Consider the following 16,612-nt stretch of genomic DNA (forward strand, 5'->3'; position numbering starts at 1 on the left):
GAGAATTAATGTTCCTGTTTACTGAATTGAGCAGGACAAGATGATGTGGGTGAGTGGTCCTTGTTGTCCCATCCAAGACAGAATACAGAATACTGGCAGCAATCTCCCACTAATAACTAAATATTATTTCTGGCTTACAGAATGACATCACACACATCTGGTCATCTGACTCTGTTTCCCGCATTATCCCCCATCACTAGAAGCTGCCAGAGTTTAGCACCTATGTGCTACAATACACACTAGACTTTTAGCTAAGTTTTATTAAAGCATCTGGAAGCCATAAAACTACAAAACCAGTCCACTCTTCCTATAGGAGCTACAGGGCCTATATTACATATTTGAATGCTTAAATGTTCGAATCGCTAAAGATCGACCTTTAGTGATCGAACATTCAATTGTTCGAATATGTAAAAAAAAAATATAAAAAAAAAGAAAGAAAAAGGATAGGGTTTACGCAGGAGGGCAAGCCCCTTGTACCCCCCACATGGGGGGCTGCACCCCCCGCTATTTAAATATACCAACTCCGAGATTGCATTTCAGTACACTACAGTGCAGAAATGGAAAATTTCCCATTCCCTACACTGTAGCGTGATCTTGGAGTTGGTATATTTAAGTTGCGGGGTGTGTGGGGGGCACAGCCCCCCTCATGGGGGTTGCCCCTGCTTACACCCTTTAGTTTTTTTTTTTTTCATTTTTATTTATATTTGAAAATTTTAATGTTCGATCTCTAAAGGTCTATCTTTAGCGATTCGAACATTTAAGCATTCGAATATGTAATATAGACCCGAGCTACAAACTATTCTCTAGCAAAGACATTGCTGGCTCCATTCAAAACTGTGGGATAACATCTTGATGGCTTAATCCCTAAAATGATTTAATTTCAGATATATTTTAAAGTTGGCTGGACTGAGATTAGCCTCTTCTCGTCCAGTATCCTCTGTTTCAACATATACATTTCAAGAGTTACAACAATGCATGCACATTTCATTGCTTTCCAGCAGGACCCACTGTTGATACATTTTCACCCCAAGGAAACTTCACAAATACATTTTCAGCACAAGCATCTGTACAAATTATTTTTATAAACAAATGACATATAATTTTTTTACAAAATTACAGCTAGCTGTGCTGGCATATGTTACACATCCATTGCCCTACATCTCCTGGCATGGTTGGCAGTATCTCGTATTGTCACACAAACACTGGATAGCAATGTAATCTAAGGCAATGATAAACTGTTTATAAACTAGATTATGCAAAGCTAAGCTTGATTTGTTTATTTATTTATGTATTTTATTTTACATTTGTTTACCGGGATAGTCTGACTGGACCAGGTCCATTTACAGTGGAGGCCCGGGGAGAAAAGCTCCACATTTACATAACAATCAGACAGAAATGTAAAACAGACAAAGAGAATATCAACAATATATGAAGTAATGAAAAAACAATATGATTACCAAGAGAAATTTCATGCTAGAGATAAAGAAATTAGAGTTGTGGTACTGTAGCATACATACAGTAAGTATACTAGGAAGGCAGGTATATGAAGAAGCAAAATAAATAAATGCTGTGTAACAGATGGACATAGCCAGGTGCTCATAAGATGTGATTTAAGTGAGTTTTTGAACAGTGTGGTAGTGGATGCAGAAGTCAGAGAACAGGGGTGGCTATTTCAGGTTCTAGATATGGTGTGGGAGAAAAGGACTTTCCCAGTATTATTGTTAGCCCTTGAGATACAGAGTAGTGATTTGTCAATGGAACAGAGAGGGCAATTAGCTTTGTAGTGAGTGAGAAGCTGACAGCGCTGGGGTTTTATCAGGGTGTTTCAGGATTTATAGGCAATGATTATTTGGTGGTAACTGAGTAGTTGAGAAAGTTCTAGCCATTGCAGGTCCCTTATAGCCTGACAGTGGTGGGTTCTGAAAGAGGAGTTGTTAGCAAACTTGGCAATTTTATTACAGCATGACTCAGGTTTCTCAAGGTCAAGTTTTCTGGTCAGGGTAAGAATTGGTGCTGCTTACATATATGATTAAATGATCCTCATAACCACTCACTTCTCCTTGAATGTCGTCTGTAAACCATATACTTAGAAGGCCTTATCAGTTACCAAAACTTACATAAGCCAACAAGAAAATGCCAACATGCAACTTAGCATAGCTATCTAAGGGCTTGATTCAAGTGTGAGCAATATGGACTGTTCTACAGAACAGGTGGAGCGATTCAGGGATGACTCACATAAAATGTAGTTCACTTATATCACCACCTTGATCATAGACCTTAAGGCACTAATTAAGGTATCCCGTCACTAGGGTGCTACTGTGGCAGGTACATGTTGACATAGCATCTGTATCAGTGCTGAATGATAGCACATCCTGTGATGCTGGCTCACACAGTGAAGCAGCCGAGGGAAGGTGGTGGGTAGTGCCTCGAACATCCATCAGTAAGATGGCAATGGGAAAAAAACAGCAATGATGAAGTCATGGTCAATGGGAAGCCATAATGGCCAGAAGCATCTTGTGCCTTCTCTGAAAATGATAGGCCACAGGCCTAGTGGAAATAACCTGTTCAGTATAACATAAATAATTCCAAGATTAGCACATCAAGAATGCATAAGGACAATAATCTACAAAAATGCAGGATGGAGGTGCAGCAAGACACAAAAGTGACACAGCAGACTCCGAAGCCTAATGGAGGGCCATGTTCCCAACAACCCTGATGAGTCCAATGCAATATGTTATCACATAGCAATGATGCACGTGTTCATATGATAGCTACGCAGTGGATCAAACAGCATCCCGCAAAATCTGTGAAATACTGTTTTATCCCATTCTAGGAATCACATTGTCACTCTTCTGCTACACATGCAGGGATGAATAAAACGTTTAACTATCTATGTGTTGTTGGGGAGGATTACACAAACACTGTACTGTGTATATCTGGTCAGCAATATATGTATGCTACTTTTTTTTTATCAGACTACCATAATGTGTTGCACATATCTAATACATTTATAAAGAGAATATGGCTGTTGACCATGATCTTGGGACATTCTATAACAGGCTTTACAATACATACATTCAGGCTTGTGTGTCAGCTCACATAAATTATGATATAATTTTCTTTTACTTGGTAGCCATCCACTTTTATTGAGTGGAACTGCCCACTAGTGCTATTGCACATTTCCCAGTATGTGCACATCCTAGCTGAATTGTCATATTCCTTCAGTGGCAAATGTATATGGTGATGTTAGCCATGCTAGGGATATTAGTAACATCAACATTTGGAAAGCTGTACAACAATAGAAAATAAATGCCCATGTCATGGATCACATGGGCCCCCTATCTTTATTTGGTGTCATATGTCTGCCCTGTAGGTATTACAATTCCATGGCCACCTATGAATCCTTAACAACAATCTGTGAGTTTCTCTCACCTATGTGCCATTATCATACCAGCGTTCACAAAGGTGTACATAGTGCCTTGTTGCATATCTTCTGCATCCAAGGTGGATGTGTCCATCTCCACCATTGACAGATACTGTGTGATACAGCATCTCCATCCTGCAGAGCATCTTATTAATGCTCCATACTTGACCCTAATAAAAGGAAGCTCATGCTGTTTCATCCCACAAGAGCCAAAGACCCCCTCTCACCATTCAAAATTCCTTCATCAAACAATACCATTATTGCTCCAGTATCCGAAACCAAACTCCTCGGGGTTGTTATAGATTACAACATAAAATCTAACATACACTTTACAGCCCAAGCAATAAAAAAGTACACAAAAAAGCCCTATACAGGAGCAAACATTACCTAACTAATAACACAAAGGCTACCAATGCAAGAACTCACCTTGTCTCCACCCTCCTGTATGCATCTCCCATTCTCACAAACCTAATGAGATCTTACTTAGGTAAACTAGACACTTCCCACAATAAAATTGCAAAGTTTGTCATGGACTCTACTTACAGATCCCATCATTGCTTGGCCCTTAAACAACTCTCATGACTAGAATTCCCCAGTCTACTGGCCTGCAACCAACTTAGCGTGGCCCATCAAATATTTAACTGTCCAGAAAACACTCCATCTCTTCAAAACCTACTTAATCACTGCTCAAATAACTGGGTGTTATGCTCTAGTAACAAATCATTACTGAACATAACCTAAAGTAAGAATGCTGCTGGTGATGCCCTTCACTAAATGCGTAGCCAAAATCTGCAATTCCTTACCTCAACATAAGATCCAATACTAGCACGTCAAACTTTAAAAAAATACTCAAAACCCACTTTTCTAATCCATAGATTTGCTCTTGTACTGACCCTGGTTAGTAAGTAATTTACACAGAACAGCAGATAAAGTTTATAATGGATCTCCTTTTTCCTTGTCTGAGCTGGGTTGATGAATTTTAATCTTATTACATTAAATTTTAATCTCGTTATACCTATATTAACTCTATAAACTTTAACTTGAGAATGTGAAAAAGCATAAAGTTGTATATTTTTATTTGATGCTTGCACATCTTCTGTATATACAAGGGCATGTAACTCTGTAATATATGTACTATTTCTCTGTTTTGTATTAGGACATGTAAATCAGTTATATATGTACTATTTCTCTGTTTCTGTATTATGTGGAGATTTTTCCCTCTGCCAAAACTGAAAATGGACTAGTTGCCCAGTCAGACTTTCCCAGTAAATAAACGTAAAATAAAATAAAATAAAATAATAAATAAAATAAATAAATATTAATTACTCAAGGACAAACACCCATTGCATTGGTTACATTCTTTCAAAAGCACATTATCAAGAGAATGAATGAATTCTGAAAGTAAAGGAAATAAAACAAATCCATACAAAACCTCTTGAAGAGGTTTGTATAATTTATTTATTTTCAAGTCCCTGACATACAACCATTGTCAACATTCATGTACTGCATCAGAAAGCAGAGTCTTTCATTTAGAGAAGTCCAAGTTTTTTTTCATAACTACAATTAAAACACCAGATATGAAAACAAAGAAACTGTAATCAAGAAAACAGCTTCTATCACCTTAAGTAATTTTTCCTCAGAACAGCCTGAATTTAATCCCAACAGACAGTGATATTAAAATGAACAAACCAGTTATACTGTGAGATGCATTTCCCTAGTTTCACAGCTTATGTTATTCGACTATAAATGCATGCATGCTGGTTTCTTGACAGAAACAGAGCACTAATAAATCTACTAGTTATAGAACCTGATGGCACATTAGTGAGAGCAGTACCTGTGTCCTTTTCCTGGCGGCGTCTCTGTGCCTGAAGACGTGCTACTGCGGCAATCTTCATTTCCAGTTGTTTCCTTTTCACTGCATCTGTTGGCATTGGGTCACTGAAGTGTGGCCGCAGGCGACAGTCTCTCTGAGCTTTAACAGAATCGGGAGCTTCATATGCTGCATCGAGACTCGATCTTCTGCAGTTCTGGCTGGCATTCTGCAAAGTTCCATATGAATCACACTGTTTACACCATTTTCCATATTACAAATAAATCTGCAAGTCAGTAATACAGTACATTCAGACGGGCAGACAGACAGACAGAAACACACACACACACACACACACACACACACACACACACACACACACACACACACACACACACACACACACACACACACACACACACACACACACACACACACACACACAGAGTCACATTCCCACTGAGTGCATTTTCTAAGCTGATGTTACATGAACACACCTAATTCAAGGACCTGCAATTGTACCCAAGTTAAGTGTGCTTTTTGTCATTTAAAAACTTTTCTTTAAATGGAACAGATGAAATGATAAAATGGAGGACTAAAATTATCTAACCTAAGTAGCCAAATTGTATGCTCATGATGCAATTCTTCAGTAATGTTACAGCTGCCAAAATAAATAAGAGAATGGATTTTAAATTAATATCATTATGCATTCATTATATAATTAGCATGTCTAGTGTGAAGTTTATCATAGGATTGTAGGAGGTTACTAGGCTAATGGGCCTGGGGCCCTTACAAGCTTAGCCAAGAGTTTATCCCCAAAAAAGAAACCTGTCAGCACCTGTTACCCCTGTCAATGAGTGACACAGGTAGAACCCCTGGGACAAATTTGTGGTTTCCCATCCACTCATCAAGGTTGCGCTTGAAGAGGGTCAGCGAGGTACTCTGTTTGACATGTATGGGAAGTCTATTCCAAAGATGGGGCAGCCTCTGGAAAATGGGTGGTTCATAGGTTAGTACTAGACTAGCTGCCCTTGTGGGCCATTTTAAGCCTAACCCATTACCTCAACTATGAAACAAACACTGCACCTTGTGTCTGTAAGGTGAATACCTTAACCACAATGCCAACCTACCACCATGACAAACAGTAGGGCAAGTCTCTGAAGAGTTTTTTTAAGCCTAGTCAATAACCCAAGGTCAGAACCAAACTATGTACCTTCTGCATATTAGGTGAAGACCTTAATCATTGTATCAAACCTACCCCCATACTGTAGATTATCATACTTGCCTGAACCTCAGGAAAGCAGTATATAATGTGGGGGGGGGGGGTTCTAACTACTAAACTAATATCATGTTTTGTCTTACTATTCAGGTATCATGTATGTTCCTTAATGATTTTGGAACTGACTTTGGAAAGTATAGTTAAGATTTCTACAAGTTAATGTCCTGCCTCAGGTAACAGAGTGTGAAAGAAACTCGAAGAATTATTATTTCTGCTATCAGTAGGCTGATGTATAGTTTAGTTGCTGACTCCTTTACTTAGCCCACGAGTCAAAGTTTGGTAATTGGTGATGGAGGTGGCATGGGCTGACAAGCATTTTTCTTTGGAGTCAAGCATTTATTTGCTTCTCAACTAGCCATTATACTATTTATTTATATTTATCAGTTTAACATACACTGTAACAAACAAAGTAAGGTCTATTTGGACCACACAGTTTCCTTGTTTTCCAAGCCTACAGTATTTTTTTATTTGTTTATTTTATTTTTAATTTGTTAAACAGGTAGGAGGACTGGTTCAATTACATTAATTAGTATGTTAAGCTCATGGAAAATGTTTGATAAATACATAGGTACACATTTACACTAATATAAGAATCAAGCTGTTTGTTGTAGAGGATTCTATGTGCAACACTGAGGATCTGTAGGATTAATATCAGTATCAGGAGAGGGGATGTATGGTGTGATGTCCTGGAGCTCTGAAGCAATCACAACTTGTCTCCATTGTTAAATGGGCTTTAAGCTTTTTTCTAAATAGTAAAATGCTATTGAGAATTCTTATTTTATTTCTTGAGGCAGGGGGTATTTTACTAAAGGCTATTTATGTGCAGCATAACTTCTCAGGTCATAGTTTTTGTCATGAACATCATCATCATCATCATCATCATCACCATCATAATCATCATCATAATCAACCCCTTCTTCCCATTTTTTACACGGTATCTGGATTTTATGTCATCTGTCTTCACTTCTCTCCGTTAAGAGCCACTCTCCTCCATTTTCAACACTCATGCCCACTTGCCTCAGATATTCTCTCACACAATGCATCCATTTCTTGGCTGGGCATATTTGACTCATCTTGCATTCTTTCTCTCTTTCCTAAATCTGCTTTACAAAACTGTCTTCTTTTTTTCCACTCATGACAAAAAAACTGTAATCTGCTCTCCAAGAACTTTTCTGTAACTGGGGCTATTTTGGCATCTGTGCTGATGTCCTTATTTGTTTGTCTGTCCCACAGTGGGCATTCTACTATCCATAGGTTCATAGATTACTTCTAGGCTAACTGTCCTAGTGGACCATTTCAAGCCTAGCCAATTATCCCATGTGCGAATCAAACCCTGTACCCTATATTTGTAAGGTAAACACTTTAACCATTATGCCATCCTCTGATCTGAGCCAGTTTATCTCCATCACCTCAAGTATCCTCAGCTGCTCTCCCTTCACTGTCCCAGAATCTATTTCACTGCTTGCACATGGTTTCAACTTCTTTGGTTTTCCTCTATCAAACACTGCCCTGACACTTTGCGACAGTTGGCTGTAGTACTTCTGACTGTAGCTTTGACCTCCTCATTCAAACTTCCCTTCTCCTCAGCCACCCCTCCCAGATACTTAAAGTTGCTAACTTGTCCCACTATTTACCCTTATATTTCAGTTTTTTAGCTTCTCCTAATTTCCCCATTTAGTGCCAAGAAAGCAATTTATTAAATATATATATATATTTTTTTTTTTATTTGTTTTTATTTTATCGTCTATGTGAGAATTCCATCACAAGATTTTATTTCTGAATTTCCTGCTATGCATGTGATGAATATGGATAGATACTGCAATACAGCAGTTTAGATTACTTTAAATGCTTAACTATATTATGTTAAATGTTAAGCGCTGTTTGGTATTTGAACTTCTTAGAGACCTTACTTTGTTTGTTACAGTGTATGTTAAACTCCTCCAAGGACTTCTTTTTCGAATAAATGTTGGCCATCTCTGCCATACAAACCTTCAATTTCTACAATAATGTTTAGTCAGTCATCAGTAACACTGAATTCTTGTGCTTCACATTACTGTTCCAACTAAGAAATGAAGGTAAAAGGTAGCAGCGCATGCAGCCTGCCTGTGTGTCCTCTGAAACCTTGATTGCCCTGAGTGCATCCATAACTGATACTACACTACCAGCCCTCTTGCCTTTTCTTGCTGATCCATGATACGTAGGATCCAAATTCCATCCTCATGAAGTAAGTGCTTTACACAAACCCAAACGCATTTTCTTCATTACCTCCTTACAAATGTACCCTACCTAGTATACCAGTTTACGGAGCTTCTTACCAGAAGATGCTTTCTCTTCCTCTCAGGTACTGTACAAATTGCCTGCAGCATCCGCATCAGAGGACTCTACTGCTTCATTTTTAGCCAGTCTGTTAGCACAGAGGATTAAGGCTCTAAGCTGTTAATGAGCTGTTTCCTGTAATTTATTTATTTAACATTTGTTTTCCTGGAAAGTCCAACTGGGACAGAGCCCATTTTCAGTGGAGACCCGGGGAGAAACACTATAGATGCATGTGTTTGGAATGTGGGAGGAAACCGGAGCACCTGGAGGAAACCCATGCAAATGCAGGGAAGACATGCATACTCCACATAGAAGGCACCCCAACCGAGAATTGAACTTTAACTATTCTATGAGCTTCCTAGTTGAAGTTGTTAGTAAACTGTGTAAGTGTTCTACATATTGCCCATTTGTTCCACATTATGAGAGGCAGTATTTGTCATTTTTGGAGATGGAAGGTTGAGCGCTAGGAGTGAAGCTATAAGGTTTGATTCATTCCACCTCCATTTTCCTGCTGTATGACTATAAGCAAGTCACTTGGCCAGACAGTACTCCTGAGCTGACCTTGGAAAAAGACACTCATGTAAACTAGGCTTACTTGGTTAACAAGGGAGTAAATATTAAAAAAAAACACATTGCAAGACCCTCCTTAATAAGTCCCTCTTTGCCAGTACAGTGCAATAGCTGAGTACTGAACACAGAAACAATACCCTCACTGTATGATCCCCCTACATTCTGAAAGCTATGCCAGTCCAATTGGTCCCTGGGAGGAAACAACAGAATTTTGATAAGCGGTAGCAGTATTTCAGAAACAAACTGCGCAGGGCATTATGCAAACAGTGTAAGTGGTGACATGTAAGGAGGGGCTGAATTAGAAATGCAACCACTCTATCAGAGAAATAGTTCTCTGTGCATCATATGCAAATGACAAGTGTAAACAATGTTGCACTTCCTCACCCTCTGCTTCACTGAAGAGCTCACTAATGGCTAACATACCACTATCTCCACACCAATGGACAGATAAACGCCATATGATAGTTAGTAAACATGTGCCATCCTCACATGGAATGAAGCACCACTCATAGACTGCCTATCTCAGTGGACATGAATGTTTGTGTAATACTTACCATCCTTTCTAAGGGGACCATTCAGTGTCCAACAGGAAACATATTAGGACTTCACAGGCACCAGCGTTGTGAATTCTCCAACAATTTCTTGGTGATCCTACAGAATGTGGAGGAGCATATTTGGTTTCAATGGACAGCAAAGCAGAGAGCACTACTATGGAGCTATTTTATGACGTAGCCAGTTTCCCGGAGGCTTTAGGTACATTTGACATCACCCACATTGTTATCAGGCCCCAACCTCCTCCACATGGTGCCTGGTATGTCAAATGGAAGGGCTTACACTTCTGCAACTGCCAGGTGGTGTGCAGTGCATAGGGTATTATATACAATGTGTCTGTGTGCCATCCAAACAGTTCCCATGCAAGCTCACTTTCCATAGGGTCATCTAGTTAGTAGGTGTACGTATTGTCATGGAAAGAGTCCTCAGGTCCTAAGTATACTGGTCTGTGAACCTAGGTAGCAAACTACTCACACTGGAGTCCACTGTTGTGTGTTGAAGGTGATGCTGGATATGCCTTGGAACCATGGCTGATGTCCCCCATCTGCAGCTCCCAGACTACAGCAGAGATGACATATAATACTGCACTGTCACAGACATGTAATATTGCTGAACATATGTTCAGAGTTCTGAAGACCCTCTTCTACTGCTTGAGTGCATCTAGTGGTGCACTGCAGTATACCCAGAGACTTATGGCCTATGCCATACTGCATAATATTGTGCTAGAAAAGCACAATAGGTGGACACTGTAGCACTGCCTGACATACCTATGGCAGCAGCAGGAGAGGAGCCAGTTTAGGTGTCATCAGTGGAACCAGTTGCATGTGAGGCAGAGGGAGAAGCACTACATATTGGCACTGGTAAAGAGACAGTAGCTGGTCCACAGCTATGGGCCGTAGCAACAACAACATGGACTAAAACTAATATATGCAAAAACACAGCCATGGTATCCAATGGCTGGCCATGATATACATTAGACAATACCACACAGGGAAGAAGCCCAGAAAGGGCAGTGTCATGATAATTTGCACAATTGGGGTGTGGTATAGTAACACTAAAATACTTGGAACAGCCATGGGTGGTGGATGCAGTGGCCATGCACTCAACTAGGAGTTGGGGCAAGTCAGGGATCACATCCTTTAATGATGGGGTTGAGTTTCCAAGAGTGTTACAATGGCTGGCTGGGTGCACCCCATAGCCTCAAAGTATCAAGATTTTAAGTATCATGTCCAAGAGATGGTGTATCATGTCAGCAGCATGTATGGGCACCCCACTGTGCTTGGATCCTGTGGGGTTCCAGTAGAATGCCATCATCCTTGTCCCCATGAATAGGCATAGGTAGGTGTTGCTCATTGCAGGACTACAGGAGAGTGATGGTGTTGAATTGTAGGACCCCTACTGGCTTGCCCTTTATAATGTGCTCATGGTGGAGAAGGAGCAGCATCAGCCACAAGGATGGACAAAGTGGCCAGTGATGCTGTTGCCAGAATGGTGTGTGCTATCTATATGAGCCTGATGAAATAATGGGCATCCATTCACATGGCAGTCAGTTACCCTCATCCTTACGGCTGTACCAGTGGCTGCCACCTGGATCACTAATGCCTTCAATAGGTGTGTCTTCTTCAGACCCCTGCATATCATATCACTCTGCATGCATTGCAGGAGGTCCAAAAGTCCCTGAAGTAGTTGCACTTCCTCACACAGACCATGCAGCATACTCAACATCTCTGACGTGGTGTGAATAATGACCGTCTATGCCTGTTTCACTGACGTGCACAGCCTCTGACTGATGCCAAGGGTGATACCTATGTTTGGGAATGTCCTGGAGACAGGTCAGTAACAGTCACCGACATCCTTTTCCCCTGCTGTTTTTCACAACTTAGTGACAGTGCAGCCCACTGATGCCATCTATGGTGGTGAAACCTCTAGAGCTTGGGTGGGGCTGGCATGGAAGGAACATCCTATACCAAACACAGGGGATGCTGGATGCTCATCTTATGCCTTAACCATCATCTCAGCTGTAGGTAATATGTGTGTACTCTGAATGCACAGATAATATTGTTCTGTGTCATGTACATGGTGCCATTATCTTCACACGTGGGAGACCTGCTGATGTCAGGCATGTTTTGACCTTGACCAGTGCAACCTGTGAATGTATGCAAACAACATGCCTGTGGCTATGCTGAATCATATCTGTGACAGATTGCTATGTGCCAGTCAGCTACATAGCCTGTGGGCACATATGTGCACTGTGTTGCAAGTCATCACTGTTGCAGACCTTATGTCCCTGGATGACAGATATGCCTACGGGATTGTCTAAGTAAATCCTTTAAAGTTGCAAGTCACTGTCCTACAGTAATGGCATATGCTATTCACTACAGATAGTTGGGTAGCCATCTCTAGCTTATTTCACACATCCAAACCATAGCCAGACTTGGCTCTTTCATGTTTCCTAGAGAGTAATTTCAGGAGTTCCTCTACCTCCATGGGATGTCCCTTTGCTGGTGGTCTTCCCCAAGTATTCAACCTGTCCCTTACAGTTTCCTGAGCCTTGGTCTTATATGAAGACATTAACATATCAGTGATCCTGTGATGTACATGTATTATTGTCTTATTATGTTAACCCATTATACTGACGACCTGTACCTCTCCCCACCAAACCTGATCACTGAAATCCTTGTCTTCTTTACCGTATTCAAGGATATGCATGCCAGATGCTCATATGCCTTATAAAACAACTTCTGTCTCCTGTGTAGTGAACCTTTGTAACTGTTGTTGTTCCTTCATTCCCGTGACAAAATCTATATAACCTGTGGATTACACATGTGGGTCAGTGTATATCTGCATGACTGCCTATGGCAGCTGGCAATTGTCTCATAAATGTCACCAGCCCCCTTTTAGTGGTCACAGCCCTGTATGTTATAATGGTGTCACCATTCTGACAATGCCACATGGTGTGACATTAGAAACATAATAGCCATGTTTGCTCTCATCCCACAGCACAGTCTGTACCCAGGCTACTGGACGCATAATATCCCCTGTAGCATTTCATGTAGCTTACATACATACAGAATACTGTTACAAACCCTACATAGCAAAACAGCAACCTTACCTGACCATGTTCCCTGTGCCCCACCAGGGTGAGCCCCTCATCAAGACTGCAACCTGGACTGACCATGTAAACTGCATCCTGTTAGGCTGAGCACTCCCTTGCAGGACTGCAACCTGTCCTGCCCTGTATTTTGTGCCCTCTCAGGTGCAATCCCCCAATCAGGACTTCAGCTTGTCCTGCTCTGCTTCCTGGGCCCTGTTATGTTGAACCTCCCAGCATGTTAGTCCTATACCATGTCCAGTGCTGTATTAGTCCCCATACGTCTATGTTCATTTCCTGTCCTTGTCGCCTCCATGCACCCTTACGTAATTACTGCAGTCCTGAGGTTTATTACCAGTAGTCCTGTCTGCTGTCAATTTGCCTATATTTTTATTGACTTATTTATTCTTTGTTGATCAGGTTAGTCCCACTAGGCTGGTAGCCTCTTTTCAGGGGCTATGGGAAATTTGAAAAGGGCAGTGGGGAATTTCCTCTACTCTTTTCAGTAGGTGTCATAAGTCCTTTTACATCCACCTAAGCTACCACCAACTCAAAAAGATGGGACCTCAGTTTAATGTCTCATCCAAAGGATGAGTATGCTCTGACAGTGTGCTCTGTTATCCACTGTATTCTGATTCTGTAACATGCTAGCTGTAATGAGGTCTCCCAAAATATGGCACTTACATTTTACTGCTCTAAAATGGGTCTCGTAGTGCAGTAATTATCACAGTGAGGTGGTTTATCATGTTTGTCCCCGAATTACAGTTATAATGTGAAAGTATTGATACTTTGCATCACAATAGCATGCTGCCAGGAAATACATGCCATGTGGTGTCCAGTATGTGCAACCATGAGCACTACTACCATTTGTCTGCACATTTAGACTGGCAGAGTGGACATGGCCTCTTCAGTCACTGAGTTAAGCAGGGCTCCAACATGCTGCAGCAAAGAGAATAAGACTTTCCCAGACCTGCTGCACAAGGATCACAGAATAAGACTTTCCCAGACCTGCTGCACAAGGATCACAGAATAAGACTTTCCTAGACCTGCTGCACAAGGATCACAGAATAAGACTTTCCTAGACCTGCTGCACAAGGATCACAGAATAAGACTTTCCTAGACCTGCTGCACAAGGATCACAGAATAAGACTTTCCCAGACCTGCTGCACAAGGATCACAGAATAAGACTTTCCTAGACCTGCTGCACAAGGATCACAGAATAAGACTTTCCCAGACCTGCTGCACAAGGATCACAGAATAAGACTTTCCTAGACCTGCTGCACAAGGATCACAGAATAAGACTTTCCTAGACCTGCTGCACAAGGATCACAGGGAGCACCTGCTAAGGGAATATGAGGGGCTCCCACTATAAAATTTATGCCAGGTGTTAGCTTGACAGGGCATTAAATGAGGCATTGGCATCCCCCACTGTGGCAAGCAGTACAGGCACAAGTATAGTGACCTGTGGAGATACCACCAAACCTTGTCTGCCACAGAGAAAAAGGAGTTAGGAAGAGGGAGCCATATTATCATTATTGTAAGCATTCTGTACTTTACCTGGCACACTACATTGGGCCTGTCACCTATTGCTGTGATTGCCTTCTTTTTTCAGGTGTATGCTGTGCTAAGTACTGTTTAGTTTATGTTTTCCTGCAGCCCAGGATATGCAGACAAACAGATGATCTGTCTATGGTGTTGTGACAAACACTCCAGGCAGAAGTAAGAGTAGTGTATTGCAGCCAATGCAGTACTGTACTGTACTATTTTAATGAAATGTACTACGCATGTACTGATAGATTGCATTTGCTTCCCTTTATTTTATTATTTTTTTCTCACTTTTTCATTTTATTTAATTTTATCTACAGGAGTAGCCATTGTGAAGTCTGTGATGAGGTGGCAGTCGCAGTGCTCTGTACCAGCAAATATGCTTATGGCTGGGTCCCCAGCAGTCTCCAAACCTGCATATCTGCAGGATACTGAAGGTCACCTTGTGGAAAATAACCCAGAAAGCTTACTGATGGCCTCTGTGGCCACCTCTCAGGAAGTGTGAAATGAAGGTTCCTTATCTTAGAGTGGTGTGGAAGGGTTCTTATGAGCCACCTGGTGAGAAATACAGTGGATGTTGAGTACTGAGGTGGACTGGTGACTCGATGCCTGCATCGACTCACTGCAGCATCTCCTTATGTAGTTGATTGAGTTGCATGGCCATGTAGCCAGAGGTGGCAACTGCCGATAATGTTATCCACGGAAGTGACTGTCATGTGAGTGTGTTTTCCTCTAGGCCATTCATGCAGGCCATTCTTACCCCTCCCTATCATCCATCACTGTGTTCCCTATCCTCGTGTCACTCCTTGTCCTCTGTTTATAGCCTATTCATCCCCTTCACGAGGTGCTCAACCTCTATCAGTCTGTATGTTTCCCCTGTTGCCCCCCCAAGTGTCACTGCTTCCTTATCAGTCTTTACCTTTAATGTGTGTCTGCCTGCCCTTGCTTCCATCCTTATGCCCTCCTTCCTACTCCCACTTATACTTTCTCCTTTTTACCTTCCCTCTCATCTCCTTCATAAAATTTAAAATAGGCACATGTACCAAAAAGCAAATTCTCCTCCTCCCATCTTCCTTCCTGTTGTCCATCTGCATATTCCTCTTCTTATTCTTCCTCATTTCTCGTTGTATTATCTCCTTATTTCCTTCCCATTTATATGATGAAATGACTTGTCACTTTGCTGTGTTACTCTCATATGGGCTGCTATCAGTGCTCATACCATAGCTGTGTGGCCCTTCAGTGTCATGTGAATGCATACAGCATCAGAAATGTGACCTGTTAGATGGTTTTCCATGGGTGACATGACTGCTTAAAGCAAGTTCATGTCGGTAGCATTACAAAAACAGTAGTCCAGATGATTTAAAAACAACTAAAAAGTCTGTTAAATAAGTGGGACTAAGGCACTATATAAATCTGTATTTCTCCATGTGCTGCTTTTTTGGTGTTTTTTCCTTTTATTTTAACTTTATCAACATTTTTATTGCTGTTATTAGGGCTGCCATTACACTGCCTTCTCCCTGGCATGATAGTGCCATGCCATCACTCATGCATGCTGAACTGCTATCGAGCCATGTCTCTCTGAAATCATTGTGTTATTTACCACTGCAAAATGGCATTATGCTTTCTTCCCGAAAATCCCCATATTTCAGTCTTATGTTAAAAAACATTTTCAGTCAAAAACAATGCACACAGACTGAAAGTCATATCAGCGACTCTCCGTTCTTCTTTCAGCCTTATCCACATTCAATACTTTTTTACTTCCTGGAATTCTGCAATTTTGTTCAGCCTGTTTTAATTTATTGCTCTGAAGCTAGTTCATGTTGTGACAGAAAAGTTCACGTATTCAGCAAACAACAGTTGCATTATTATTTTTATTATTATTATTATTATTATTATCCTATATCGTCAACCCCCACTCACTTATCCTTATCCTAGATGCATGGTGCAATCCTGATTTTTTACAATACTTTACTAAATATCCTTGTGGTGCCATTGTCTGATAATAACCCAGTTTTAATGTTTACC

General features: G+C 41.0%; 1 protein-coding gene across 3 annotated transcripts in view; it reads right to left on the bottom strand.

Moving 5' to 3' along the window:
- Positions 1–16,612, bottom strand: part of LOC122804862 — a 1,319,203-nt gene that overhangs the window by 204,712 nt on the left and 1,097,879 nt on the right. For all 3 annotated transcript variants that reach the window (XM_044075030.1, XM_044075029.1, XM_044075028.1), the window contains one exon: positions 5,259–5,463. In XM_044075030.1, the coding sequence (XP_043930965.1) occupies positions 5,259–5,463 (205 nt within the window). The remainder of the gene's footprint in view (positions 1–5,258; positions 5,464–16,612) is intronic.

This window comes from Protopterus annectens, chromosome 6.part0 (genome assembly GCF_019279795.1).
Source record: "Protopterus annectens isolate FY-2018-M chromosome 6.part0, PAN1.0, whole genome shotgun sequence".
NCBI lineage: Eukaryota > Metazoa > Chordata > Ceratodontiformes > Protopteridae > Protopterus > Protopterus annectens.